General features: G+C 42.3%; 1 protein-coding gene and 1 long non-coding RNA gene across 2 annotated transcripts in view; both read right to left on the bottom strand.

Annotated features, from left to right (window-relative positions):
- LOC130708954 (uncharacterized) overlaps positions 1-18,097 on the bottom strand; it is a 43,815-nt gene that overhangs the window by 11,231 nt on the left and 14,487 nt on the right. The gene's annotated exons all lie outside the window — the stretch shown is intronic.
- LOC103001181 (glutamine synthetase-like) lies at positions 14,061-15,327 on the bottom strand. Its single transcript, XM_057553783.1, is given in 1 exon segment — positions 14,061-15,327. A coding segment is annotated over 1 exon segment (1,122 nt). The 5' UTR covers positions 15,278-15,327; the 3' UTR covers positions 14,061-14,155.

Raw genomic sequence — 18,097 nt, 5'->3', positions numbered from 1 at the left:
ATGATGATGAAAATGATAGTAATCATAATAATGAGGTTGACACATGACATATGAACCACACGAACGAGCAGGTAGACAAGTCGTATGTCTGTAAATAACAGCTTGCAAAGCATCTTTGGAGCTTGTCTGAGGAAAAGGCCAAAGAGGTGGTTGTGTATGGTCCAGGTGCTAAAACCACTGGCTTTGGGGCCAGCAAGAATTCTGATCCCCTACTATTAGATGTATGACCTTGAACATGTTACTTAACATCTCTGAGCCTCAGTTTCTGCATTTGTAAATGGGGATACTAGTACCTATTGCATAGTTGTTATGAGGATTAGATGAGGTTGTGTGACTGACTTATGATTATCAAAATTGTTTGGGAGTTACTAGGAGATGTCCCCCAAGCTTGAGAAAATGAGGCAAGTAAAATTGCTTTTCAGAAGTGGAAGGAGACTGAAGTGTGCTTAGGCTGGCAATAATGTATTTGGAGAAACACTGAATTATTTAGAAGGGGAGAGTAAATATCCCAGGTTCTCCTGGTAACCTGATGAGGATCTAGCCTCCTGGGTTAAGTTTGCCGATAGGGAAGGAAATGAGCAGGCATTCAGCCTTCAAGTATGTAAACCCTGTGGCAGTGACTCTCTGTGGATGACTAGGTTAGCATTTGGCTCCTGTGAATTTTGGGGTGCCCAAGTCTGTCTCTCAGGCCCTGGACACTCTGAGGCCTTTCACAGGAAAGGACAGATCAAGCCAGACTCACCTAAGACAGTGTGCACACAAATCACCTACAGGTCTTACTAAAATGCATATTCAGATTTGGTAGATCTGGGGTGGGGCCTGAGATGCTCCCAGGTCATGCTGAGTCTGTGGTCCCTAGGTCACACTTTGAATAACAGAGCTGCAGACAATGCATGCACCCCCACTTTCAGTTACCCCTCTACTTTCCACAAGGATTCATCAATAGTATTTATCGTCCTTTCTTTCTTCTGGGGGTCATAAGTGTCCAACTAAGAACCTAATGCTTGCTGCCCAAGCACTCTACATCCAGGGACTAGAGCAAGTCTTTGACTTGCTTCGTTTGTTTTGTTCCTTCATACTTAGAGGTCAGCATGTGGTAATAATGGGTGTCTAAATCTTCCTCTCTCTAATCCAGGGCAGGTCCAGCAAGGGCACTGGCTAAGGCTGCTTAGCTGTATCCTGCCTGAGGTGGACTGAAGCTGAGAAGAGAGAAAAGACTGATTGAACACGGGTCCTACAGGAAGCCCAAAGGCAAACCAGGGGAAGCTGAAGCAAAATTAGCTGGGTGAATGGGAAGAGCACCCGAGAGTGGGATGAAGAGATGGTGGTAGATGATTGTTTTGGGGCTAGGAGATCTCAGCTTATCTGGCAAACCCTGAACTTGCAGCTTGCATGATGGAATCCCTGTAAGAGGCAAAGCTAAATTTGAATCAAGCCATATCCAGACTTGAGTTGTTAAAATAAGAAACAGGCATTGTAGGCTTTTGAGAGTATCTTATTTTTGAAAATTTTGATTTGCTCATCTGAAAACTGAGAGAAATAAATTAAAATAAATGGGTTATAGATAAACCATAATGGAAAAGAATATAAAAAAAGAATGTGTATATGTGCATAACTGAGTCACTGCTGTACAGCAGAAATTAGAGCAACATTGCAAATCAGCTATACTTCAATAAAAAAATATAAATGGGTTATATAAAACTTAAGTATAGACAAGATTAAAACTCATCTATAATCTTTATTTTTTATCTTTATTTTTAAAAATATTTATTTATTTATTTATTTATTTATTGGCTGCGTTGGGTCTTTGTTGCTGCATGCAGGCTTTCTCTAGTTGCGGCGAGCTGGGGCTACTCTTCGTTGAGGTGCGCGGGCTTCTCATTGCGGTGGCTTCTCTTGTTGCGGAGCATGGGCTCTAGGCGCACAGGCTTCAGTAGTTGTGGCACACGGGCTCAGTACTTGTGGCTCATGGGCTCTAGAGCACAGGCTCAGTAGTTGTCGTGCACGAGCTTTGTTGCTCTGCGGCATGTGGGATCTTCCTGGACCAGGGCTCGAAATGCACCAGGAAAAAAACCCACAGAAGACGTTGGTCTAACATAATTTCCTCTAAGGAAGTGGTTATTTTTTTGGGTGGCTTAATATAAGACATAACTGACTGATTACAATCAGACGTGTGGATGTAAATTATGCTAGAGAACCACATGAAAGCAGGTCAAGTTCTCATATACAGCCAAAATGGCTAGTTTCAAGATTACACAGTACTGATCCTCTTGGTCTGTGAGTGACCTGAAGGCAGAGGCCATGTCTGGTCCATCTGTGTGGTTAGCAAGGCAGGTATTCTGCATCTAGGAGATTCTCCCACTAGTTCAGGGCCGTGGGGGCAGGACTGGGGCAAAGGAGCAGATCTGCAGCATTAGGGAGAGGAACTGAAAGGAAGGGTTCTTTCAGCAGGACAAAGCATGCTATGGAAGGAGATCTTGCAATAGAACCGAACAAGAGTCTGTCCTGTGCACAAATATGCGAGTAGGGATGTCAAGTGTCTTCGAAAAAAGTTCCTCACAAACAGGGAATATAGAAGGGATGATGGTGAAAAAAAAATAAACCACATCTGTTTTTTTGTAGATATACCTTGTCCCTCCCCACTCCTTTTCCTCTGAGAAAGTTTTAACATTATCATGTACATAGCATTAGAGTACCTGAACATATTACTTGAAAATAGATAAACGAGACAGCAAATTATTCACATATCTTTATGTAATATTTATATAACACTGAATATGTGCTAGGCACTGTTATAAGTACTTTCCAAATAAATATTAGGTCATTTAATCCTTGTAACAACTCTATGAAATAACACTATTGAAATCCTCATTTTACAAATGAGGAAACTGGAGCACAAAGAAGATGAGTAACTTGCCCGAGGTCACACAGTGGTAGAGCCCAGGTAGTCTTCTCCCAAATCCATGCTTTGCTTTATCTTTAAGAAAGGACTACAAACAAGCGGTGAGAGCGTGAAACCGTGCAACTCTGATTGGGACTTGAACCCACATGTGTTGAAACAGGAGGGAAGGGGGCAGGGCACAATCTTTAAAAGAATGACATAGCCCAAACACGGCATAAACTGATTAGAAGCAAACAGGTCCAAGATGGTGGAGTCGACTTCCACTAGACCTTGAGCCTCAGTATATGCTCATTGTAACACATCAGCAAGCTAAATGACACACCCACAGGTGCCGTGACAGTTCCAAGGCCGACCATAGAGGTCAAAAAGTGGGCAGTGGCACAATTCCTGGAAATCTCCACCCCTTCCCCAAAATAGCTGGAATATTTCTCCCACTCATTAGCCTATGAAATTACCCACCCCTATAAAAACTGACAACCTCATACCCTGGTGTTGCTCTCGCCTTCTGAGATGGCCCACACTCTGTCTGTGGAGTGTGTTTCATTCTAAATAAATCCACTTCTTACGTACCATTTTGTCACTCACTGAATTCTTTCTGTGATGAGACATCAAGAACCTGAGCGTCATTAAGTCCTGAAACCAGGTGTGTGATCTCAGTTGGAAGACTGGGGGTTTTGGCTGGGTTGGAGTCCCAGCCGCGTGGGTTCAAGTTCCAATCTGAGGTGCACAGTTTCAAAAGGGCCAGGTATATTACATTGCTGGAGAAGGAACCTCATGGGCGTCTTAAACCCAGCCACTTATTTTTTGGCTCCTATAGGTGAATGCTAAGTGGCAATAGAACTTTGCTGACACTGTGTGAAACTGAGCAGGACCCTGTGGGGCCCTCCTCAGTAGAAATCCTTTCGGATGCAAATCTTTTCTGTGTCCCCCATTTCTTGTTTGTAGGAAAGAAGCTTCAGCCTCCTAGACCTTCCCTGAGTACCAATGGGCAGATTCAAACAGTTGCTTATCAGGGAAGAGAGGGAATGCAGAAACAAAGGAGGAGCAGTCAGGAAACCATAGTGCAATAATAAAGCAGGGTCCTGGTTCTTCCTCAAGGAATATACATAACAATATCTTTGAGTTCTTCTGTAGGAACTAAGGCCCCCACACAGGTGGAGGATGCTAACCTCAGGCTGGGTATAATTCCTGGAGCAACACCCTGTTACCCCACCACCAACCAGTCAGAAGAAAATCCGAACACAGTGGAAGATAAAAGACTCTGAGCCCCTCCCCAAATGATTAACTGCGATTAACTTCCCTTTTCTCCCTCTAAAAAACTTTCATGGTCAAGCAGAATCTTGGGAGTTGGTTCTTGGATACAAGTCCTATTTCTCCCCATGTTGCTGGCCTCCTGAATAAAGCAATCTTTCCCTTCCAGTCAACACTTGCCTCTCGAGTATTGGCTTTTGAGTGGCAAACAGCCAAATCTGAGTTAGGTAATATATGTTTCTCTAGTTTCTTGTCGTCACTACTAATTCTGTGCTTTTTTTTTGTTTGTTTCTGGATTGCTTATGGCTAAGTTATTCCCCAAATTTTGTTAGTCATATTTGTTTCTCTATTTGTCCATCTTAAGACCATGCAAACCAGGAAGGAGAACAGACTTTTACCTGGATGGGAAACAGCTCTTTGATATCCAAACTAGTAAGTTTTTGTGTTTCTGTTTTCACTCTTGACTTGCAGCTGAAATTGTAGATTTAAAGCTATAAATCTATATCTCTGTGTAATTTAGAAAGGCCTTTACCTCTCCGTGTATGAGTGTGAAATTGTAACTGAGCAAAGGGCTCGTGTGCCAGCAGTACAGAAAGCCAAACTCTGGCAGTGGGAATTTGCAGCAAAGTAAGGATTTATTGCAGGGCACCAAGCAAGGGAGTGGGAGACAAGTCTCCACTCCAACTTGGTCTTTGAGTTAGGAGTTTTTTCAAGGGGGAGAACAAAGAGGCTGGGGTTAATCATCTTCTTGTGACATTTCTTAATTGTAGTTTTGGGAATCAGGATGTCTCTGGTTTGTGATTCTCTGGCCAAGTGGTCCATGGCTCAGAGGCCTATTAGCTCATCTTGCCCTGGAGAAACAACCTGAGTTTGTTTAAGTTAATAATGATATCTACAACAGCAATTTTAGTACATTAATGATGTTATCAACAACATCAGTTTTAGTCATCTGACTCTGGTTGATTAGTGTTTAGTTAGCGCAGGATTGAGGTCAGAGAAGAAAGAAAGGAAATAAAGTTTGGGTTAGAAAGAAAATCAAAAATTGGGTAAGGGAACTCGGCTTTAGGGGGACTCAGTTTCAGAATGTCTACCTATCTCCAGATGATATTAATAAATTAGATTATAGGGACTTCCCTAGTGGTGCAGTGGTTAAGAATCCGCCTGCCAATGTAGGGGACACGGGTTTGATCTCTGGTCCAGGAAGATCCCACATGCCGCGGAGCAACTAAGCCCTTGTGCCACAAGTACTGAGCCTGTGCTCTAGAGCCCGCGTGCCACAACTACTGAAGCCCGCATACCTAAGGCCCGTGCTCTGCAACAAGAGAAGCCACCACAATGAAAAGCCCAGGCACTGCAATGAAGAGTAGCCCCTGCTCGCCACAACTAGAGAAAGCCCTCACACAGCAACGAAGACCCAATGCAGCCATAAATAAATAAATAACAATTTTAAAAATAAATAAATAAATAAATTAGATTATAACGACCTCTAAATTAAAGGAGCTCTGCTCTGATTGGCTTATAGAGATAACTAAGCACGCACGTAAATCAAATATTCCTAAAATTCTCTTAAAATAAGGAAACCAAGCATCTAATACTTTAAATGTGTTAAACTAAAAAAATTCTAACAGAATATATGGGGAGGCTTAAGGAAAATAGGGTTCTTCTAACAAGGTACAGATTCTTTGTGGCCTCCATTCCCTGTCTCTGGTGATAAGAATGTCCTTTTCTTCCAGGTGCAAAGAGGGCATCTTTCACATGGGAGTTTTACCTCTTGCTTTCAAGAAGAAAGGGGAGGTTAGAGTGCCCTTCTTGCGTCTGCTGTTTTACAAGTGCCTTTAGCTCAAAATAATCAGTAGGCCAAATCAGCATATTTTGAGGTGGCATGTTCTGAACCCCTTCAAGACTCATTTAACAATTTTGGTTTTAAGAAATAGCTATCTCGGGCTTCCCTGGTGGCGCAGTGGTTGAGAATCTGCCTGCTAATGCAGGAGACACGGGTTCGAGCCCTGGTCTGGGAAGATCCCACATGCCACGGAGCAGCTGGGCCCGTGAGCCACAGCTGCTGAGCCTGCGCGTCTGGAGCCTGTGCCCCGCAACGGGAGGGGCCGCGATAGTGAAAGGCCCGCGCACCGCGATGAAGAGTGGCCCCCACTTGCCGCAACTAGAGAAAGCCCTCGCACAAACCGAAGACCCAGCACAGCCAAAAATAAATAAATAAATAAATAAATAAAATTAAAAAAAAAAAAAAAAAAAAAAAAAGAAATAGCTATCTCTTCTCTGATTTATCAGTGTTAAGTATAATACAAATCTACATTTTGTTCTATTTGTATTTGTTTTTCCTAAACGTATGGAGGTTTACTGACCAAATAAGCTAACATTACTTCTACATAATGTTAATAAAGAAAAAAAGCAGCCCCTGACATCCAGGAGCTGGCCTGGTGCTATCTGCTGCTGGGCCTTGGTGTTGCTATGAGCTGGCTTGGCACTCACAGCTAGGTCTTAATGTTCTCCTGTTGGACCTGAACTATTTCACAGAACGTCAACATCAGACAAGGCCACTCTGTGACCATGACAGATTAATACAAAAACAAGCCCACTCCAATAATCATGTCTGAACATAGATAAAACAAGAACATTGTCCAAGCCATACAATACCAAATATCTCTCTAGACCAGATAGTATATGACTGATACTGCTTTACCAATTATAGCTCTATGCTTGCATTAGTGTGCCCTCCCTATGAATAAGATGTATTGAGATAATCATAGATTGTCCCCGCTTTCACCTAGAGTAAACCCTCTCTTCCTGTACCTTCTCCAAAATCACCCAACCAAATCCCTAGCTGTATAAGTCCTTTCTAACATCCTTTTACTGAGCCGCCCCACAGTTCCCTATGGTGTATGTTCTCTCCTGCTACAAAACCAAACTTGTTCAACTACAGGAGTGGTCCTGGTGGTCTTTGGCTGAAGGGCATTAACAATATTTAAGATTATGAAATGTAAATTTGTGCTCAACTAAATTGAATCATTATACTGACAACATTTTTATTTCAATAATAATTATATTTTGTAGTATGTATGTTTTGTAGTAACCTGAAGTTAATTTTCAAGTTCTTTAACTTAAAACATTAGCCTGGGAATTCCCTGACAGTCCAGCAGTTAGGACTCTGTGCTTCCACTGCAGGGTGGCATGAGTTCAATCCCTGGTCAGGGAACTAAGAGCCCACAAGCTGAGTGGCTTGGCCAAAAACAAAAACAAAAAACAAAAAAAACCCAACATTGGACTGATATTAGGTTAATTACTAGATAATCATTGAATACCTAGATAACTTCTAAGTAATGTAGAATACAGTATTGTTGATTATTACTAAGCATAGTTTTAAGTATACATAGTTTTGCTTCTTACTTTTATGTGTTATAGAGAGGCTATAACTTGGGTCATGGTAATAAACATGTTCTGTTTGCCACTTTCAGAAGCTGAAAGAGAGGTCTGTGGCTGTAGAAAGGTGTAGCACATGTGTTTATGAGCTTTGCTAGTCTGCTAAAATGCTCCTGTACAACAAGCAATTCTCATTTATCCATCCGCCAGTTTTCTCTGTACAATAGAAGTTAGTTGCTTTGGTTAAAGGTAGTCCAACATAAATGGCTGAGATTATTCCAGGAGCAATAGTAATAGAGAAATAAAACTATGTATGTCTTTTTTTTTTCCAAGGGAAAAAAAAAAAGCTTTTGTCCTAAAGCAGAAATCCTCTGGTTTTCTCATCTCCAGATTTCTTAACACTTATATTGGAAATGGAACCAAAGAAAATGTAAAGACCTTTTTATTGATTTATTTAAAGTTAGCAATGATGACTCCATTGATGTTAACATAAATAACATCTTAGTATTATTATGAAATAGCTGTGATCTCATGGATCCAAGAGAGAACCACTGTCCTAAACACCAGTAGAGTGTCAGTTTGTTCCAGAATACTAAAGAGCATAATGCTGGGCAAAACTTAATAGTTAATTTTATTTGCCTGTGCATTTGGCTGTTATAACAAAATACCACAGATGGGGTAGCTTACAAACAACGGAAATTTATTGCTCACAGCTCTAGAGGCTGGAAAGTCCAAGATCAAGGTGCCAGCATGGTCACTTTCTGGTGATGGCCCTCTTTCTGGTTCATTAGCAGGCACCTTCTCCCTGTGTCCTCACATGGTGGAAGGGGCCAGGGATCTCTGTGGAGTCTCTTTTATAAGGCAGTCATCCCATTCTAAGCACCTCCCAAAGTTCCCATCTCTTAATATATTATCATCTTTGGGGGTTAGGTTTTTAACATATGAACTTTTGGAGGGGGGGAGTGATACAATCGTTTAGACCATAGCACCTTGATTTATACTACCTGAGTTTGAAAAGAAGCTATGAAATTGGTGAGTGCTTTAGTGAAGTTCACTCTGTCTTGAACAGCTTGCTTTTATGACATTATTCCTCCAAGAGAGCAGTCAGCCACTTTGTGGCAAGTTGAGTATATCAGGCCTCTTCTATCCACTTGAGCACCTCCTGGAATTCTTTTAATCCATTATAACTATGAATGGTTACATGTAGCAAACCTGGACTGAGAAGGGTATGATTATCAATGGGTTCAGACCCCTCAGAGATAAAAGTTTGAGTTGCACTATCAGGTAAGCCATGCAGATCTGCTGGGGTAGTAGCTGAGGGTGAGGGGAATTTAGAATGCATAGTGGAAACCATAAGCAAGACGAAAAGACAACCCTCAGAATGGGAGAAAATATTTGCAAACAAAACAATGGACAAAGGATTAATCTCCAAAATATACAAACAGCTCATGGAGCTCAATATCAAAAAAACAAACAATTCAATTAAAAAATAGGCGGAAGACCTAAATAGACATTTCACCAAAGAAGACATACAGATGGCCAAGAGGCACATGAAAAGATGCTCAACATCATTAATTATTAGAGAAATGCAAATCAAAACTACAATGAGGTATCACCTCACACGGGTCAGAATGGCCATTATCAAAAAATCTAGAAACAATAAATACTGGAAAGGGTGTGGTGAAAAGGGAACCCTCCTGCACTGGTGGTGGGAATGTAGACTGATACAGCCACTATAGAGAACAGTATGGAGGTTCCTTAAAAAACTAAAAATAGAACTACCATATGACCCAGCAATCCCACTACTGGGCATATACCCTGAGAAAACCTTAATTCAAAAAGAGTCATGTACCACAATGTTCATTGCAGCACTATTTACAATAGCCAGGACATGGAACCAACCTAAATGTCCATCGACAGATGAATGGTTAAAGAAGACGTGGCACATATATACAATGGAATATTACTCAGCCATAAAAAGAAATGAAATTGAGTTATCTATAGTGAGGTGGATGGACCTAGAGACAGTCATACAGAGTGAAGTAAGTCAGAAAGAGAAAAACAAATACCGTATGCTAACACATATATATGGGATCTAAAAAAAAAAAAAATGGTACTGATGAACCTAGTGGCAGGGCAGGAATACAGACGTAGATGAAGAGAATGGACTTGAGGACATGGTTAGGAGAGGGGGAAGCTGGGGCAAAGTGAGACTAACATCGACATACATACACTACTGAATGTCAAATAGCTAGTGGGAAGCTGCAGCATAGCATAGGGAGATCAGTTCGGTGCTTTGCAATGACCTACAGAGGGGGGATAGGGAGGATGCGAGGGAGGCTCAAGAGGGAGGGGATAGGGGGACATATGTATGCATATGGCTGATTCACTCTGGTGTACAACAGAAACTAACACAGTATTGTGAAGCAATTATACTCCAATAAAGATTAAAAAAAAAAAAGAATGCATAGTGGAGGAAGGAGAGGATGAGTACTAAATGAAGCCTTAAGATCAAATGCAGCAATAGATGCTGTAGTTCTTCCAACACACCTCCCTCAGGAAGAAAGTTTCCCCTCAGAAAGAGAGGCCCATGGGCAGCATGGAAGAGGTGCTCCCCGAACCTGTACAGTACAGAGAAGTAGGTCTGCACGGCACAATAGGTGGACTATGGCCGCTATGAGAAAGTGCCTCTCAGGTCTCTGACTACAGGGACCATAACTGACTGTAGGCCTCTGCTGCTGTGCTTGGAAATTCATCCTTATGTTTGTGCCAAGGCCATGCTTCCCTAGCCAGTGACTGAGCACAGCAAGGATACTAAGGTAGGCCCCTTCCTGGGAGACTTGTTGCTCTTCTTATGGAGACTTCAGCTGGAAGGCTACCTGATGGCCTGGAAAAGTTTTTTTAGAACTGCATGGCTGTCTAAGCATTCCCCCCTTCCTCCCTTCCTCCCTTTCTCCCTCCCTCCCTCCCTTCCTTCCTTCCTCCCTCCCTCTCTCCTTTCCTTCTTTCCTTCCTTCTTCCCTTCTTTCCTCCCTTCTTCCCTTCTTTCCTCCCTTCCTTCCTTCCTTCTCTCCTTCACTCAGGGTCAGAGTTGTACTGCAGTCTGACAGATCTCCCAGCCTTCTCTGGCTCCCTACCCATTTTCTCTCTCAAAGACATTTCCCTTAATAAATTCCTTGCACATTTAATCCTGTCTTGATGTCTGCTTTTCAGAGGACCCAGGAAATGAACTAACTACCAATCAGCCATCCATTCATCTATTTGTATAGAACCATGAGTTTATACTGATTCCCTCAATTTCACTCTATTACCATAGGGTTCATTCTAGCCTTCTTCCTTTCCATATTTGAACTCGTTTCTGACAGTGAGAAATCTAGAAATTTTTCACATATGTTTACTAAGTTTCTCTGTCTTAGAATGCACAAAAGGTAGTTTCAGAATTACTAACTTGCTCCATGGCAAAAAGCAAACTAACAAACTAGAGTTTAAAACTTGCTTACAGATATTTTGGATTTAACACCAAATGCAAAGGCAATAAGCACAAAAGTAAATAAGTGGGACTACATCAAACTAAAAAGCTTCTGCACACAAAATGAAACCATCAACAAAATGAAAAGGCAACCTATGGAGTAGGAGAAAATATTTGCAAATCATATATCTGATAAGGGGTTAATATTAAAAAATATAAGGAACTCATCAAACTCAATAGCAAAAAAACAAATAACCCAATTAAAAAATGGGCAAAGGGGCAAACTATTATATATAGAATGGATAAACAACAAGGTCCTACTGTACAGCATACGGAACTGTATTCAATATCCTGTGATAAACCATAATGGAAAAGAATACAGAAAAGAATGTATATATATGTATAACTGTCACTTTACTGTACAGCAGAAATTAATACAACATTGTAAATCAACCATACTTCAATAAAAAAAATGGGCAAAGGTTCTGAATAGATATTTCTCCAAAGAAAACATACAAATGACCAACAGGTATGTGAAAAGGTGCTCAACGTTATTAATCATCAGAGAAATGCAAATCAAAACCACAATGAGATATCATCTCATACCTGTTATTTAGTTCATGATTTCAGTTATGGGCTAATTCCATTGCCAAGGAAAGTGCCAGACTGATCCATAGCCTAAACTGGAAGCCATATCCAAGATTAGACCTGCTGACCAATCCTATTTCAGTATATGTACTGCTGAACAAAGCACTGACCAATCCTAGCATATCAGTTCAGAAACCAGTTTACAATCCAGCCAGAATCCCAGCCAGTACCATCTCAGTATAATGTTGTACCCAGAGTTGTGTTGACACAGATAGACAAACATGTCCTCAGCTAAGAGATCAGCCCAACTCAAAACATAGTTATGTGCCAGTCCACCTTGACATAGAAACCAAACAACTCCTGACTAACCCAGATTAGAGCCAAGGCCTGGTTTCTGATGGCCCAGAACCCAAAATATGCTAGCTCATTCCCAGACCCATTCACTCATTAATTTATTCAACAGGCCTTTAGTGCAGGCCTACTAGGCTTCAGGGACTGTGGTAAGTGTTCACACTTATCTGGGCATGGGAGGATTCCAGAGAGGCTTGCATCAATTGCCCTAGTGGTGTAAATGTAGGGTCCAGCTCCTCTTCTTGTTGTGGTCAACACTTCCAGACTAGTGTCATCAGACAAATTCTCACAGATTTTTCTCATGACATCATATTCTGCTTAATCCCCTTATGGCAATTTTTAAAAAACGGTTTTTTATTTATTTGGTTGCACCGGGTCTTAGTTGTGGCAGGCAGTCTTCTTAGTTGCGGCAGGCGGGTTTCTTAGTTGTGGCTCGCTGGCTCCTTAGTTGTGGCTTGCTGGCTCCTTAGTTGTGGCATGAGAAATCTTAGTTGCGGCATGCATGTGGGATCTAGTTCTCTGACCAGGGATCGAACCCGGGCCCCCCGCATTGGGCGCACGGGGTCTTAACCACTGCGCCATCAGGGAAGTACCCCCCATAACCTTTTTTTTTTTTTTTTTAAATGTTAGGTTGATTTATAAGAGCTGCTCTGGGCAGTTAACACAGTTTATTTACAATGAGTAGTTATCTAACTCTGAACATACTGTATGTACATGGCAATTAGAAGTTGTCATGGTAAGAAAAAACCATAGCCCGCCTGCTGCAGCCAACACAAAAACAGCCAGAAACAGTAGGGGAAACGTAGGGACAAAGGTGGGGTTTGTTTTTATTATAAAAGAAAAAAAAAAAAAACTCCTCAGGAATCTTAACAAAGGAAGGGAATATTTCACACTCAGAAAATAGACACCAGGACACAAAATTACAAGTGTTTTGACTCCAGACCTGTCCTCATCTCCTCCAACAGCAGACATGGGAAGGAGACAGCTGAAGCAAACAAGCAATTCTGTAAAACAAAGACTTAGAAACCCTACAAATATGATTAAAATCTAAACTTCTGTTTTGCTTTAAAAAAAAAAATTTTTTTTTAATATATCAAAAGGCCTTCTTTAGTGACATGCTAGTCCCACCAGAAAATAACCCCCAAAGCCCCTTGTCAGTAACATGCTCAAGTTGACCAGCCAACTCATATTTCCAAACCCCTGTGTGTACAAGTACGTGTGTGTCTTATGAACCAAAGCCCCAGGGCTCAGGTGACTGCTGCTGCTTCCGAGGGCTGCCACAGCCAACCCCTGTCAGCCTCCCCAGAAGGGTGAGCAGGGCAGAGAAGCCCTGAAGCGGTAGTGAGGGGATAAGAGCCCAGCAGCCAACTTGTCAAGCACCCCACCACCACCCCACCACCCCCCGCAAAAGGAGACCCTTATTCCTAACCAGACTACCAACTCAAATTTGGCTCCCCGTGACCAGAATGGTTTGTACTCACTAAGGAGAAAACACACATTTATCTGCACACCCGCATATATAATTTTTTTGTTTTTACATTTAAATATAAAAATACTACTCTGCTTTGTGTTATAAATGGAGGAGCAAACAACACGGAACTCTTTCTTTTAAGGTAGGGCTATCCATCCATTTATGCTGAGCTTGTCAGGGCATTTAGCCCCAGGCAAGGGAAGCACCACACCAGGAGATCTAGGGCATTTTCCTACCTGATTTCCCACCCTTCCTTCTCCCCTAATTCTCACTTTTAATAGAAAGTTGGTTATAACCTTTATAAGTAATGGAATTTCTCACCAAGAAAGGGAAATCCTAACCTTACCACAGAATCAAGCCCCCTGCCCCCAACTCAGCTACCACGCAGAGAAAGTCCTCCCCCTCCCTTCACAAATACTATGCTCTCTGTCCAGATAGCTATGCCTATTGGACAAACACACCTGATTAAATGGAAGCAGTGGTTATGTTTCCCCAACCCCGCCCCGACTAACGCACTAGAAAGCTTCAGTGATAGGAAAAAAAAATGGAGGCGGGGGTAGGTGGGTGTGAAGAGATTAAGAACTTGACCCCTCTATCCTGGCCAAAGAAAGCAAGAGTGAGAAATAAAAAAAGACCTTGATATCCCGCCCTTTGAGTTAACAGCTATTATGACAGGTGAGAGGGGCGAGAATGGGAGCAGGATGTAGGATTAGGAGGGGTTTTGACGGCTGCAAGTCTAGTCCACTTAGTTTTTGTACTGGAAGGGCTCATCGCCAGTTTCACTGAGAAGACACGTGCGGATGAGGGCTTCTGTCACCGCAAAGGGGTCACAGTTGGCGGAGGGGCGACGGTCTTCAAAGTAACCCTTCTTCTCCTGGCCGACAGTCCGGGGAATGCGGATGCTAGTGCCACGGTTGGCCACACCGGCAGAGAAGTCGTTGATGTTGGAGGTTTCGTGGAATCCAGTTAGGCGCCGGGTGTTGTCCAGGCCCCCCTTGGGATCGTAGGCTCGGATGTGGTACTGGTGTCGCTTGCTTAGTTTCTCGATGGCCTCCTCGATGTACTTCAGACCATTCTCCTCTCGCATGGCCTTGGTACTGAAGTTGGTGTGCCAGCCGGCACCATTCCAGTTCCCAGGAGTGGGCTTAGGATCAAAGGTGGCAATCACTCCGAAGTCTTCACACACACGATGCAAGATGAAGCGGGCCACCCAGAGATGATCTCCCATGTCGATTCCTTCACAGGGCCCTATCTGGAATTCCCACTGGGCAGGCATGACCTTGGCATTCGTGCCCCCGATCTTGATGCCGGCATACAAGCAGGCCCGGTGGTGAGCCTCCACGATATCCCTGCCATAGGCTTTGTCTGCTCCCACACCACAGTAGTAGGGACCTTGGGGCCCAGGGAAGCCGTTGGAAGGCCAACCAAAGGGATGCCCATCTGTGCCCATGAGAGTATATTCCTGCTCCACTCCAAACCAGGGGCGCTGGTTGCTCACCATGTCCATTATCTGTTTACAGGTGTGCCTTAAATTGGTCTCTGCAGGCTTTCGGTTGTACTTGAAGACTTCACAGAACACCAGCTTGTTGGGGTCCTTGCGGAAAGCGTCCCGAAACATGGCAGCAGGGACAAGATACACGTCACTGTTGGAGCCTTCGGATTGAAAAGTACTAGAGCCATCAAAATTCCACTCCGGCAACTCTTCTATACACTTGGGCTCACAGTCCAGGGTCCAGGTCCTGCAGCTCAGTCCTTCTCAAGTACCGTCAATCCAGATATACATAGCTTGGACTTTCTCACCCTGAGGCAGGGACATGTACACCTGCTTGATGCCTTTGCTCAAGTGGGAGCTCGCTGAGGTGGCCATGGTGGAAGGTGTTCTGGGCAGCGAGCAGGCGGCAGGGTGGGCAGGCCACGAGAGCGAGGTGCGGAGAGGAGAGGCGAGGAGGCCGGAAGAGCTGCTTATACAGCCGGCTCTTCTCCCATTCTCGGCTCTCCCCCATAACCTTTTGACCTAGTAGATTTCTATACTTGCTTATGACCATTCACTCAACACATTTATTAAATGTCTTTAGATTGCTAGGCCCTGGAGACACGAAAATACTACCTTTAAGTAACTCACAGTCTTTAATTCTACCCAAGGAGATTAATAAATTAAAAAAAAAAAAATTGAGCTTCCCTGGTGGCGCAGTGGTTGAGAATCTGCCTGCGAATGCAGGGGACACAGGTTTGAGCCCTGGTCTGGGAAGATCCCACATGCCGCGGAGCAACTGGGCCCGTGAGTCACAACTACTGAGCCTGCGCGTCTGGAGCCTGTGCTCCACAACAAGAGAGGCCGCGACAGTGAGAGGCCCGTGCACCGCGATGAAGAGTGGCCCCTGCTCGCCGCAACTAAAGAAAGCCCTCGCACAGAAACGAAGACCCAACACAGCTAAAAATAAATTAATTAATTAAAAAAAACAAAAAAACAAAACTACCAAAGCTTGGGAAATGTTTTAAAAAAAAATAAAAAACTACTGCAGTTCTAAAATAAAGGTATAAGTTCTTTAATAAAGGTATCTTCAAAATTCTATGAGAGCCTAATAGACGAGTTGTTTCTTTTCTTTTCTTTCTTTTTTGTTTCTTTGGCCATGCCACACGGCATGCGGGATCTTAATTCCCCAACCAGGGATTGAACCCGCTCCCCCCCCTTCATTGGAAGCATGGAGTCTTAACTGCTGCACCGCCAGGGAAGTCCCAGAGTTTTTTTTTTAACGCTAGGAAGGTGTAGTTAGAAAAAGTGATTTCTCTACTGTTCTTTGAAAAATGACTAGGAGTTTAGTGAGAGAGAAAAACGTTACAAGAAAAGAAGCAGTCTGTGCCAAGGCATGCAGGCAGTAAGGAGACTAGGATGCCCCAAGGACAAATAGTTGGTGATGTTATGGAATGTCTTATTCTTTGGAGACACAATGGTTTATACCACTTAGGGATAATGAGATTTGTTCTAAACTTGACCCATGGATGTTTGACGCAAAGGACACGTGACAATATACAAACATATAATAAAAATTATGCCAACATTAGTGAATTTGGGAGGAAAGTATCTTATGAATTAAATTCCATCGATCCAGTTTAATTCCTTGATTAATACATAGACTGCATAATGGAGGCAAAATCCTCTGAGGTCAGAGTGGCAGGATCAGAAAGAATATTATTGGGATTAAAATGGCAGGATATAAACATCCTGCTGCTTCTACTCTTGTCACAATGAATTTTCCAAGGTCTCTATACCTTATGTCATAGATTACCTTCCCCTCCTACAACATTGACTCACCTCTTTGTTATATGGAATTCCCCAAACTAGTGTCACAAACTTAAATGCCTACAAGTGCTAGGTGGATAATATGAGTAAAGCTGGCTAAGTGGGATTGTAAACTAATAAGTATCTGCCTTGTACAAAGAGGGAAGCTGTTACTTTGCTCCAGCCAGTTGTTGCCATGTAGGAATACAGGCTAAGAACTGTCAGAACTCCAATATTTTCAAGAGAGAAGCCAGAAATCCTGATTTTTATTATGGGAACTTGTGATTTGGTAACTAGTTGGAAAAAACCCCAACCCTATAAGCAGGTCAAACAACATGTCTATGGGTCTGATTCTACCCCTGGGCACCAGTTGGTTAACTTTTCTAGTTTTCTATGATATCATACTTAAAGGAATGAAGGACTGTTCCATCTCCTGACATTACTGACTTCCCAAATAAGGACTCAACCTCTTCCTCTTGTGAAGAACTATTTTGTACCACCCTCTAGTAATTGCAGAGTTTGCCCATTCCTTTAAGCATCAAGTTTTATGTTTAAAACCTCTCTTGTGATAACATGAACTATACCAGCAATATTCCCCTCCACTCTTGAATTTCCCTGGCCACACCCTGTATGACCTCATGAATTGCCCTACCACCTTGGAATGACAACTCATGCCTCCACACCATTGCAATCACTTGCCTATTTCTTTGTATCATGCCCCATGATATCATGTATTAACCTCATTCAGGACTGCAACATAGGATGGGAAGTGGGAAGATAAAATCTGTATGGCATCACAAAAGCATGAGGTTGCTTGGGAAACTTCATGATGTCATAAGAAAATGTCTACATTAAAAGGGTCATAAAAGTTAGAGAAGGATGTGTAAATACTGTGATTTAGATCTCTTTAGAGTGAGTAAAAAGTATAAACTCAGTTTTCCAAGTATTTCAGGCAAACATCTATCATAGTGAAGTTTTATAGGAGATCTCTAAAGAGATTCTGCTTTCTGGATATACTGTCTATTCCTTAGGGGGAGTGAGAGGTTATCTTTTTTTTAACTTCATAAAATGAAAATCTAGTGATTGGGAATAAGATTTATATAACTACAGTCATTGCACATTATAAGGTTTTTTGCTGAACAGAAACAAAAATTATGAATGTAGCACACAATATTTATTTGATAATATTCCTTACTGCAGCATGACTGAATTTTTTTCTCACTAAATTCTTGTAATCTATGGAACAAATACTTCATACTACTTTGTTTCTAGTTTCTTCTTCTTCTTTTTTTTTTTAGGATTGCTAAGTGGGAGTAAAATTATCATTCTTAGGATGCTATAAAACTTTTTGGGTAGAGATAGTCTAATTTTTAAAGTAGGGGACTCTTTAAATTATTGTCATTGTAA

The sequence above is a fragment of the Balaenoptera acutorostrata genome, chromosome 9 (genome assembly GCF_949987535.1).
Source record: "Balaenoptera acutorostrata chromosome 9, mBalAcu1.1, whole genome shotgun sequence".
Taxonomy (NCBI): Eukaryota; Metazoa; Chordata; class Mammalia; order Artiodactyla; family Balaenopteridae; genus Balaenoptera; species Balaenoptera acutorostrata.
Note: the sequence above shows the minus strand (reverse complement) of the source record. Positions and strands in the feature narration are given on the sequence as shown.